The sequence below is a fragment of the Hyla sarda genome, chromosome 2, assembly GCF_029499605.1.
Source record: "Hyla sarda isolate aHylSar1 chromosome 2, aHylSar1.hap1, whole genome shotgun sequence".
NCBI classification, from domain to species: Eukaryota; Metazoa; Chordata; class Amphibia; order Anura; family Hylidae; genus Hyla; species Hyla sarda.
In genome coordinates this window covers 17074414-17088382 of record NC_079190.1, presented here as the reverse complement: position 1 = coordinate 17088382, position 13969 = coordinate 17074414, and the positions used below count along the sequence as shown (strand labels likewise).

Below are 13969 nucleotides of genomic sequence, written 5' to 3'. Positions count from 1 at the left end.
TTATCAAAATGTGAGGTGAACCCCAAATTTAGGTTGTTATTCCCAATATACTTAACAAATTCCGAAAATAGTGTCTCTGTACCCCTCCAAATTATCAATAAATCGTCTATGTAGCGACTGATCCAGTGTATGTTATCATGATATGGGTTTTTGTCACTGAAAATAAAAAGTTGCTCCCAGTGAAACATGTAGATATTTGCAAAAGACGGGGAATATTTGGCACCCATTGATGCTCCCCTGGTCTGCAGGTAGAAACCACCATCGAACACGAAGTAGTTGTGTTTGAGCAAAAACTCCGTGGCGATGGTGATAAATTCCCGCAGACCAGGGGAGTATGTGCTGAACTTTTCCATATGAATGGACAGGGCCTCGAGGCCTTTAGACCAGGGAATGCATGGATATAAGCCTATAACATCACACGTTGCCCATGACAACTGCTCATCCCACACGATTTTTTCTAAGATATTGATCACATGCTTAGTGTCTTGTGTGAACGTGGGGGTGATTTTAGTCAGGGGTTGGAGATGGTGATCCACCCACTCTCCAAGGCGCTCACCCAACGACCCAATGCCAGCAACTATTGGCCGAAGGGGGGGTGGAAATACACCTTTATGTACCTTGGGGAGTGAGTGGAACACTGGTGTAACTGGATTCTCTACAAACAGATATTCTTCCAGTTTTTTGTTAATTGCCCCCAGTGCTACACCCTCTTCCAATATTTTCTTAAGTTCCATTTGGTACGTTTTAGTAGGGTCATTTCTTAATTTACAGTAAGTTGATGTGTCTAATAACATATCCTCATTGAGTTTTTTGGTCGAGCGGGACCTAGTGAAACTCAATGAACAGGTGTCTCGGAATAATGCTTATGACAATTTAAACAAAAATGAACGTATAGCATTGAAGGAATTATCTGAGAATAAATCTATCGTAATTCGTAATGCTGATAAAGGTGGAAATATTATTGTTCTGGATTCAGGGTTATACAAAAAACTCAATGAGGATATGTTATTAGACACATCAACTTACTGTAAATTAAGAAATGACCCTACTAAAACGTACCAAATGGAACTTAAGAAAATATTGGAAGAGGGTGTAGCACTGGGGGCAATTAACAAAAAACTGGAAGAATATCTGTTTGTAGAGAATCCAGTTACACCAGTGTTCCACTCACTCCCCAAGGTACATAAAGGTGTATTTCCACCCCCCCTTCGGCCAATAGTTGCTGGCATTGGGTCGTTGGGTGAGCGCCTTGGAGAGTGGGTGGATCACCATCTCCAACCCCTGACTAAAATCACCCCCACGTTCACACAAGACACTAAGCATGTGATCAATATCTTAGAAAAAATCGTGTGGGATGAGCAGTTGTCATGGGCAACGTGTGATGTTATAGGCTTATATCCATGCATTCCCTGGTCTAAAGGCCTCGAGGCCCTGTCCATTCATATGGAAAAGTTCAGCACATACTCCCCTGGTCTGCGGGAATTTATCACCATCGCCACGGAGTTTTTGCTCAAACACAACTACTTCGTGTTCGATGGTGGTTTCTACCTGCAGACCAGGGGAGCATCAATGGGTGCCAAATATTCCCCGTCTTTTGCAAATATCTACATGTTTCACTGGGAGCAACTTTTTATTTTCAGTGACAAAAACCCATATCATGATAACATACACTGGATCAGTCGCTACATAGACGATTTATTGATAATTTGGAGGGGTACAGAGACACTATTTTCGGAATTTGTTAAGTATATTGGGAATAACAACCTAAATTTGGGGTTCACCTCACATTTTGATAAAAATACAATTAATTTTTTGGACATTTCGTTGATTAGTGGGAGTGATGGCATAGAAATTCGCCCCTATAGAAAAGATACAGCCTCTAACTCCATTCTGTTAGCCTCCTCCTGCCATCCACGACATGTCCTGGATAATATTCCCTATGGCGAATTATGTAGAATAAAACGTAACTGCTCTAGTGAGATACAATTTAAAATTGCAGCAGAGGAACTTCATACTAGATTGGAACAGAGGGGTTATAGTGAAAAAATATTAAAAAAAGCAGAAATAAGAATAGAAGGACGGGGACGCGAGGAACTAGTATCCTATTCCAGCAGGCATCAGAATAGAAGGGACTCACATAAGGTTGGAGACAAATCAGCCAAAAATACAATCGAAAATGAAAATGTAAATTCGAGTAAAGATAGACCACCATTTTTCGTGACCTCATACAGTACCCAATTTGTACAGATTAAGAAAATAATAAATAGATATATTCCGGTATTAGAAACAGACCCAATATTAAGAGACTTATTATCAGAAGGTATTTCTATTGTGTCCAGGAGAGGCCCCACTATTGGAACCAGAGTCTCACCCAGTCTATTTATTAGTCAAAAGGAAAATGTAAAGGATCGGGACTGGTTGAGGAATATAGGTAATCGCAAATGTGGTCATACCAGATGTATCACATGTACACATATGGTGAATTCAAATACTGTAACGTCTTGCACAACAAATAGGACATACAATATACACCAATACATTAATTGTAATACTAAATCCATCATATATGTAGCCACATGCATTGCGTGCAATTTGCAATATGTAGGATGCTCGGGGAATCCATTAAAAGTGAGGTTTAGGAAACATATTACGGATGCTAAAAGTAGTTTGACAAACATGTCTATGCTGTCACGTCACTTTAGAGAGTCCCATTCAGGAGACACTACCCATTTACGAGTATTGGGAGTAGAAAAAGTCACCTTAGGACCTAGGGGAGGCGATCTCAGAAAGAAATTATACAATAGAGAGGCACATTGGATGTTCCTCTTGGGAACAAGATTCCCGCAAGGATTAAATAAAAGATTGGATTTAATGTTAACGTGTGCATAAATCGAGTAAGTAAATATGGTGGATGTATACAATTTATCATTAATCACGCAAGTTTAGTCCCCGGTTTAACATGCATTCTTCGTTTCTTGTGCACATATAATAAATTTCGAATTGTTGTAAATTATAGGGGGATGTTCACACGGCGTGATGCACATCATGCGGTTATCGATTTATATATAAAAATATCTCGGATTTTGATGTTTAGATATAGTTTAAAGTGCGTATTTCGGTAAATATGTACCTCTAAACCAATATGAATATCGGTACATATAATAAACTTTGAATTGTCGCAAATTATAGGGGGTTGTTCACATAGTGTGATACACACCATGAGGTTATTGATTTATATATAAAAATATCTCGGATTCTTATGTGTAGATATAGTCTAAATTGTTATTGCGGTTAAATATGCACCCCTAAATCAATATGAATATCGGTAGTATTGGTAGATTAGCCTTTGGACTATTCAAGTTTGAAATTTGAATGCTACTTGTAATGTGAAATTTAAAGCCGCATTGATTGCATCCTCGTGTGAACTCTCTCCGAACGATTAAATGTGATCATGATTCCCAATGCCATGTTTTGTAACCAACTGTTTTTAATTAAGATTCATGTGGTCATGTGACCAAACTCATGTGTATTTTAACCTGCATTATTGAGTGTATGTCCATCTACGACTAAGCACCTGAGGGTGCGAAACGCGTCAGATTGTGTCCTGCCTAAGCGTGTGAATAAAGCCATTGACAAGTTTTACCTGCATCTTCTCGAGTGCCGGACGTTTTCTTTTCTGTGAGAGTTCTACTAAGCCGGGAGCGGTACCGGTGTCCGCAGCACGAGATAGCGCAGCAAACGCGAGAGTGGTGAGCAGCCTGACCCTATCTGCATATATATATACATATATCTCTCTATACATACTCGAGTATAAGCCGAGTTTTTCAGCACGATTTTTCGTGCTGAAAACATCCCTCTCGGCTTATACTCGAGCGAACTCTCCGCCTTCAGTGGTCTTCAACCTGCGGACCTCCAGATGTTTCAAAACTACAACTCCCAGCAAGCATGCTGGGATTTGTAGTTTTGAAACATCTGGAGGTCCGCAGGTTGAAGACCACTGCAGCCTTCGTCATCATCCAGTTGTGATTATTGTAATGATACAGCAGCACTGCTAATTACATCATTCAAATAATATGTATAATAACAAACAATTATAATAATATAAACTAACAATGACTTGAAAAGCTGTTCATATTTCTGTATAACAATAGTGACCTCTAGAGGCCATATATCAGCACTGCATGAGAACAGACTACAGTCTTTCCTATAAACTCCTCAATAATAATCCATTTTAAAAGTTCCCAAGTGCAAAGGCTCATACCATCCTGTGTGTTATCCTATCGGTTTTCTATTCCAAATAGTCAAATATCATTAATTTTTATAATTAACAACACATCAGTTTACTGATTGATGACATTATTATTCTTGTATATAGGAGCAGTATTATAGTAGTTATATTCTTGTATATAGGAGCAGTTTTATAGTAGTTATATTCTTGTATATAGGAGGCAGTATTATAGTAGTTATATTCTTGTATATAGGAGCAGTATTATAGTAGTTATATTCTTGTATATAGGAGCAGTTTTATAGTAGTTATATTCTTGTATATAGGAGGCAGTATTATAGTAGTTATATTCTTGTATATAGGAGCAGTATTATAGTAGTTATATTCTTGTATATAGGAGCAGTTTTATAGTAGTTATATTCTTGTATATAGGAGGCAGTATTATAGTAGTTATATTCTTGTATATAGGAGCAGTATTATAGTAGTTATATTCTTGTATATAGGGGCAGTATTATAGAAGTTATATTATTGTATATAGGGGTAGTATTATAATAGTTATATACTTGTATATAGGAGCAGTATTATAGTAGTTAAATTCTTGTATATAGGGGGCAGTATTATAGTAGTTATATTCTTGTATATAGGAGCAGTATTATAGTAGTTATATTCTTGTATATAGGAGCAGTATTATAGTAGTTATATTCTTGTATATAGGAGCAGTATTATAGTAGTTATATTCTTGTATATAGGAGCAGTATTATAGTAGTTATATTCTTGTATATAGGAGGCAGTATTATAGTAGATATATTCTTGTATATAGAAGCAGTATTATAGTAGTTATATTCTTGTATATAGGAGCAGTATTATAGTAGTTATATTCTTGTACATAGGGGGTAGTATATAGTAGTTATATTTATGCCCAACAGCATTACTTATTTCCTAATTGTCTAACCACTTTTTCATCCTTCCATGCAGACTCCTTAAGAAATATGCAGTCTGCGAATCATGGTCCACGGTCCTCCCCTGCGGAATTCAGCTCCACCCACCACTTACTCAGGGAACGAAAGTCGTCAGTTCCCTCCCACTCCAGCCAGCCCACCCTGTTCACCTTTGAACCTTCATCAAACCACATGCATCAGACTACGCTCTCCGCTAGTGCCCCACAGGATTACTTATTCCTTCACCAATGTATGAGCCGGAAATCTGAGAATATGAGGTAAGTCCCACATCTATGAATATACCAGTTAATTGATACCACCCGCTTATCTGTAGTTTATGTTGTTTGTTTATAGCCATATAACTCTTTTCTATTTGAACACATCTACATTCAGTGACTCCAGTGTCTATTGTTGCATCTTAGTGTGAAATCTTACAACATATATAGGGGGACAGTTATCATTGTTGCTTTAGTAAGCGAGTTCTGTAGGCATTTTTTTTGCTTTGGGTTTGCTTATGTGTGACCTATTTAGCATACTATCACAGGGGGTTGATAAATTTGGATCACATAAGTAAAAACCAATAAAATCAGAAATACCATTTTCTTAACACACGTGTGTTTATTACATTTTTTTGCCAATTTTTTTTCCCCCTAAATTTTTTTCTTTTTTTTCATTTCAGATCCGTCTTTCCTGTGGGCTACTTCAGATTTGGTAGACTACGATGACCAGCGTTTTTTGTTTTTTTAATATTAACAACATTTTGTAACGAGGGCTTATGGGGCAGTGTTTTTTGGAATAAAAGTTTTTTTTTTTTACATTTTTTTAAATTTACTTTACAGGCTTAGTAGTGGAAGTCGTCTTATAGACTGAGTCCATTACTAAGCCGGGGCTCAGCGTTAGCCCCAAAATCAGTTAGCGCTAATCCCCAATTTTTACCCTGGTACCCACTGGCCCAGTACCAACAGGCCCATAGCGTCAAAAATGGCGCTCCTGGGCCTAGGCGGTAACAGGCTGGCATTATTTAGGCTGGTGGAGGGCCAGTAACAATGGTCCTAGCCCACCCTGGTAGCATCAGGCTGTTGCTGTTTGGTTGGTATTTGGCTGAGAATAAAAATACAGGGCACCCTATGCGTTTTTCTTTTATTATTTAATTATTTATGGGGGAAAAAATGCATAGGGTTCCCCATATTTTCATTCTCTCCCAAATACCAACCAAACAGCAACAGCCTGACTTTATCCATTGTTAATGGCCCTCCCCAGCCGAAATAATGTCAGCTTGTTACTGCCTAGGCCAAGGAGCGCCATATTTGTGGCAGGGGGTAGCGGGGTAATAATCGGGGGGGTTAGTGCTAGCTGTTTTTGGTGCTAACGCTAAGCCCCAGCTTGGTAATGGATTCCGTCAATAAAACGGCTTCCACTACTAAGCCTGTAAAGTAAATAAAAAAATTAAAAACATGTTTAAAAAACTTTTATTCCAAAAAACACTCCCCCCCCCCCCAAGCCCTCATTAACCATTTTATTAACATTAAACAAAAAAAAAAAAAACACTGGTCATCGTCGTAGTCCACAGCATACACGGATCTGAAATGAGAAGGAAAACAACGTGGAAAATAGGTTAGTACATTTATTGTAACCTACCCGCATATTTCCCGCCCGGACCGCACCGCATGACTACAACTCCCAGCATGCCCTTACAGTAAGGACATGCTGGGAGTTGTAGTCATGCGGCGCGGGCTGGTGACAAGCTTGTCATCCGCCTGCCTATCTAACACACTCCCCCGTGCCGCACAAATACAATTCCCAGCATGTCCTTACAGTAAGGACATGCTGGGAGTTGTAGTAGTGTTGCGTGGGCGGGAGATGTGCGGGCGGGTGACAAGCTTGTCACCCTATTGTACCTCTCCTACCCGCTCATCCCACCGTCCCTGTGAAAACTAAAGTAAAAAAAAGTCGCACAAAAAGTCTCAGGTGCGGCTTTTTGAAAATGCTGTCATAGGCAAGTTTGTAAGCCAGGTCCCACCTTTGCTTACACTTGCGACTTTTTGAAGGGGATTTGCGACTTTTATTTGCTTACGTGCGACTTTCGCAATGATAAACCCTGGACCACTGCAAAGTAAAAACTGAAAATTGCGTACGTAGGGCAGATTGGTATTTTTTGCTTACCCACAAAAGTCGCACAAACTTTTGTAAGCAAAAAAAGCTGCTTAAATCCCTTGATAAGTCTCCCTCATAGTATAATTTTTTCCACCATGCTTTATACTGCATCTGTGCTTATTTAGGTTGGTTGAATGTTGCAGAATGTTCTTTATTTATTTCAGAAGTGCCAGTTTTTCTCAAGCCACGCGGTCCTCCTTCTTCATGCGTAGTGATACGGCTGTTCAGAAGTTGGCTCAGGGTTACGGACACTGTTTGAACGGAGTGACTGGTCAGGTCCATGGCTTCTACAGTTTACCAAAACCAAGACGCCTCAGCTCCGAGCTAAGGGATAGCGCCTATGATCTCCCCAGGAGCTTCGGCTCAGACACTCCAACCAAGTCAAGCCTTACTGGACTAGAATCTGAGAACGAGGACGTTTACACCTACAAGACTCCTAGCAATGCCCTGTGTAAAGAGTTCAGTGAACTCTCGACGGACGCTTATGACCTCCCAGGAACTCCTCTTTCGGTTTATCAAATTCCGAGGACTTTTACCTTGGACAAGAACCATAATGCATTAGGTTTGGCTTCCAATGACTTCCACAATGCTCCTCCTCCACGACCCCCTAAACCGGGTCAACCAGAAACTCGCTGGGGAAGTCCTCAGCAGAATAATGGAGATAATATAGGCGTCGTGTCTGTCAACATTCCAAGGAGAAACACCCTGCCAGCCATGGAAAACCGACGTCATCGAGGTACAGACTTACTGCTCTTAGTCTTTTGTCAGAAATAGGGAGGATGGACTGGAAATGTGGCAGCTACAGTACTCAATAAAGGTTCTGAGGTGCCCCAAATTATGAACCATAGTACTCCCCCCATTAAACTAGTATAACACTGCCTCCTATGTACACGAATATAACTACTATAATACTGCCTCCTATGTACTAGAATATAACTACTATAATACTGCTCCTATATACAAGAATATAACTACTATAATACTGCTCCTATATACAAGAATATAACTACTATGATACTGCTCCTATGTAAAAGAATATAACTACTATAATACTGTCTCCTATGTACAAGAATATAACTACTATAATACTGCTCTTATATACAAGAATATAACTACTATAATACTGCTCCTATATACAAGAATATAACTACTATGATACTGCTCCTATATACAAGAATATAACTACTATAATACTGCCCCTATATACAAGAGTATAACTACTATAATACTGCCCCCTATGTACAAGAATATAACTACTATAATACTGCTCCTATATACAAGAATATAACTACTATAATACTGCTCCTATATACAAGAATATAACTACTATAATACTGCTCCTATATACAAGAATATAACTACTATGATACTGCTCCTATGTAAAAGAATATAACTACTATAATACTGTCTCCTATGTACAAGAATATAACTACTATAATACTGCTCTTATATACAAGAATATAACTACTATAATACTGCTCCTATATACAAGAATATAACTACTATAATACTGCTCCTATTTACAAGAATATAACTACTATAATACTGCCCCTATATACAAGAGTATAACTACTATAATACTGCCCCCTATGTACAAGAATATAACTACTATAATACTGCTCCTATATACAAGAATATAACTACTATAATACTGCCCCTATATACAAGAGTATAACTACTATAATACTGCCCCCTATTTACAAGAATATAACTACTATAATACTGCTCCTATATACAAGAATATAACTACTATAATACTGCTCCTATATACAAGAATATATCTACTATAATACTGCTCCTATATACAAGAATATAACTACTATAATACTGCCTCCTATATACAAGAATATAACTACTATAATACTGCCTCCTATATACAAGAATATATCTACTATAATACTGCCTCCTATATACAAGAATATAACTACTATAATACTGCTCCTATATACAAGAATATATCTACTATAATACTGCTCCTATATACAAGAACATAATTACTATAATACTGCTCCTATATACAAGAATATATCTACTATAATACTGCTCCTATATACAAGAATATAACTACTATAATACTGCCTCCTATATACAAGAATATAACTACTATAATACTGCTCCTATATACAAGAATATAACTACTATAATACTGCCCCTATATACAAGAGTATAACTACTATAATACTGTCCCCTATGTAAAAGAACATAACTACTATAATACTGCTCCTATATACAAGAATATAACTACTATAATACTGCTCCTATATACAAGAATGTATCTACTATAATACTGCTCCTATATACAAGAATATATCTACTATAATACTGCTCCTATATACAAGAATATAACTACTATAATACTGCTCCTATATACAAGAATATAACTACTATAATACTGCTCCTATATACAAGAATATAACTACTATAATACTGCCTCCTATATACAAGAATATAACTACTATAATACTGCCTCCTATATACAAGAATATAACTACTATAATACTGCCTCCTATATACTAGAATATATCTACTATAATACTGCCTCCTATATACAAGAATATAACTACTATAATACTGCTCCTATATACAAGAATATATCTACTATAATACTGCTCCTATATACAAGAACATAATTACTATAATACTGCTCCTATATACAAGAACATAATTACTATAATACTGCTCCTATATACAAGAATATATCTACTATAATACTGCTCCTATATACAAGAATATAACTACTATAATACTGCCTCCTATATACAAGAATATAACTACTATAATACTGCTCCTATATACAAGAATATATCTACTATAATACTGCTCCTATATACAAGAACATAATTACTATAATACTGCTCCTATATACAAGAATATATCTACTATAATACTGCTCCTATATACAAGAATATAACTACTATAATACTGCCTCCTATATACAAGAATATAACTACTATAATACTGCCTCCTATATACAAGAATATATCTACTATAATACTGCCTCCTATATACAAGAATATAACTACTATAATACTGCTCCTATATACAAGAATATATCTACTATAATACTGCTCCTATATACAAGAACATAATTACTATAATACTGCTCCTATATACAAGAATATATCTACTATAATACTGCTCCTATATACAAGAACATAATTACTATAATACTGCTCCTATATACAAGAATATATCTACTATAATACTGCTCCTATATACAAGAATATAACTACTATAATACTGCCTCCTATATACAAGAATATAACTACTATAATACTGCTCCTATATACAAGAATATATCTACTATAATACTGCTCCTATATACAAGAACATAATTACTATAATACTGCTCCTATATACAAGAATATATCTACTATAATACTGCTCCTATATACAAGAATATAACTACTATAATACTGCCTCCTATATACAAGAATATATCTACTATAATACTGCCTCCTATATACAAGAATATAACTACTATAATACTGCTCCTATATACAAGAATATATCTACTATAATACTGCTCCTATATACAAGAACATAATTACTATAATACTGCTCCTATATACAAGAATATATCTACTATAATACTGCTCCTATATACAAGAATATAACTACTATAATACTGCCTCCTCTATACAAGAATATAACTACTATAATACTGCTCCTATATACAAGAATATAACTACTATAATACTGCTCCTATATACAAGAATATATCTACTATAATACTGCTCCTATATACAAGAATATAACTACTATAATACTGCCTCCTATATACAAGAATATAACTACTATAATACTGCTCCTATATACAAGAATATAACTACTATAATACTGCCTCCTATATACAAGAATATAACTACTATAATACTGCCTCCTATATACAAGAATATAACTACTATAATACTGCCTCCTATATACTAGAATATATCTACTATAATACTGCCTCCTATATACAAGAATATAACTACTATAATACTGCTCCTATATACAAGAATATATCTACTATAATACTGCTCCTATATACAAGAACATAATTACTATAATACTGCTCCTATATACAAGAATATATCTACTATAATACTGCTCCTATATACAAGAATATAACTACTATAATACTGCCTCCTATATACAAGAATATAACTACTATAACACTGCTCCTATATACAAGAATATAACTACTATAATACTGCTCCTAAATACAAGAATATAACTACTATAATACTGCCCCCTATATACAAGAATATAACTACTATTGTACTCCTCCTATATACAAGAACATAATTACTATAATACTGCTCCTATATACAAGAATATATCTACTATAATACTGCTCCTATATACAAGAACATAATTACTATAATACTGCTCCTATATACAAGAATATATCTACTATAATACTGCTCCTATATACAAGAACATAATTACTATAATACTGCTCCTATATACAAGAACATAATTACTATAATACTGCTCCTATATACAAGAATTTAACTACTATAATACTGTCTCCTATATACAAGAATATAACTACTATAATACTGCTCCTATATACAAGAATATAACTACTATAATACTGCTCCTAAATACAAGAATATAACTACTATAATACTACTCCTATATACAAGAATATAACTACTATAATACTGCCTCCTATATACAAGAATATAACTACTATAATACTGCTCCTATATACAAGAATATAACTACTATAATACTGCTCCTATATACAAGAATATAACTACTATAATACTGCCCCCTATATACAAGAATATAACTACTATAATACTGCCCCTATATACAAGAATATAACTACTATAATACTGCTCCTATATACAAGAATATAACTACTATAATACTGCCTCCTATATACAAGAATATAACTACTATAATACTGCTCCTATATACAAGAATATAACTACTATAATACTGCTCCTATATACAAGAATATAACTACTATAATACTGCCCCCTATGTACAAGAATATAACTACTATAATACTGCTCCTATATACAAGAATATAACTACTATAATACTGTTCCTATATACAAGAATATAACTACTATAATACTGTTCCTATATACAAGAATATAACTACTATAATACTGTTCCTATATACAAGAATATAACTACTATAATACTGCTCCTATATACAAGAATATAACTACTATAATACTGCCCCTATATACAAGAATATAACTACTATAATACTGCTCCTATATACAAGAATATAACTACTATAATACTGCTCCTATATACAAGAATATAACTACTATAATACTGCCTTCTATATACAAGAATATAACTACTATAATACTGCTCCTATATACAAGAATATAATTACTATAATACTGCTCCTATATACAAGAATATAACTACTATAATACTGCTCCTATATATAAGAATATAACTACTATAATACTGCTCCTACATACAAGAATATAACTACTATAATACTGCTCCTATATACAAGAATATAATTACTATAATACTGCTCCTATATACAAGAATATAACTACTATAATACTGCTCCTATATACAAGAATATAACTACTATAATACTGCTCCTATATACAAGAATATAACTACTATAATACTGCTCCTATATACAAGAATATAACTACTATAATACTGCCCCTATATACAAGAATATAACTACTATAATACTGCTCCTATATACAAGAATATAACTACTATAATACTGCTCCTATATACAAGAATATAACTACTATAATACTGCCTTCTATATACAAGAATATAACTACTATAATACTGCTCCTATATACAAGAATATAATTACTATAATACTGCTCCTATATACAAGAATATAACTACTATAATACTGCTCCTATATACAAGAATATAACTACTATAATACTGCTCCTATATACAAGAATATAACTACTATAATACTGCTCCTATATACAAGAATATAATTACTATAATACTGCTCCTATATACAAGAATATAACTACTATAATACTGCTCCTATATATAAGAATATAACTACTATAATACTGCTCCTACATACAAGAATATAACTACTATAATACTGCTCCTATATACAAGAATATAATTACTATAATACTGCTCCTATATACAAGAATATAACTACTATAATACTGCTCCTATATACAAGAATATAACTACTATAATACTGCTCCTATATACAAGAATATAACTACTATAATACTGCTCCTATATACAAGAATATAACTACTATAATACTGCCCCTATATACAAGAATATAACTACTATAATACTGCTCCTATATACAAGAATATAACTACTATAATACTGCTCCTATATACAAGAATATAACTACTATAATACTGCCTTCTATATACAAGAATATAACTACTATAATACTGCTCCTATATACAAGAATATAATTACTATAATACTGCTCCTATATACAAGAATATAACTACTATAATACTGCTCCTATATACAAGAATATAACTACTATAATACTGCCTTCTATATACAAGAATATAACTACTATAATACTGCTCCTATATACAAGAATATAATTACTATAATACTGCTCCTATATACAAGAATATAACTACTATAATACTGCTCCTATATATAAGAATATAACTACTATAATACTGCTCCTACATACAAGAATATAACTACTATA

The 13969-nt window shown here is 34.2% G+C and overlaps 1 protein-coding gene across 8 annotated transcripts in view; it reads left to right on the top strand.

The window, feature by feature from the left end:
* GAB2 (GRB2 associated binding protein 2) overlaps positions 1-13969 on the top strand; it is a 210086-nt gene that overhangs the window by 177833 nt on the left and 18284 nt on the right. For all 8 annotated transcript variants that reach the window (XM_056561270.1, XM_056561263.1, XM_056561264.1 and 5 more), the window contains 2 exons: positions 5201-5441; positions 7482-8053. In XM_056561270.1, the coding sequence (XP_056417245.1) occupies positions 5215-5441; positions 7482-8053 (799 nt within the window). In that variant the 5' untranslated portion in view covers positions 5201-5214. The remainder of the gene's footprint in view (positions 1-5200; positions 5442-7481; positions 8054-13969) is intronic.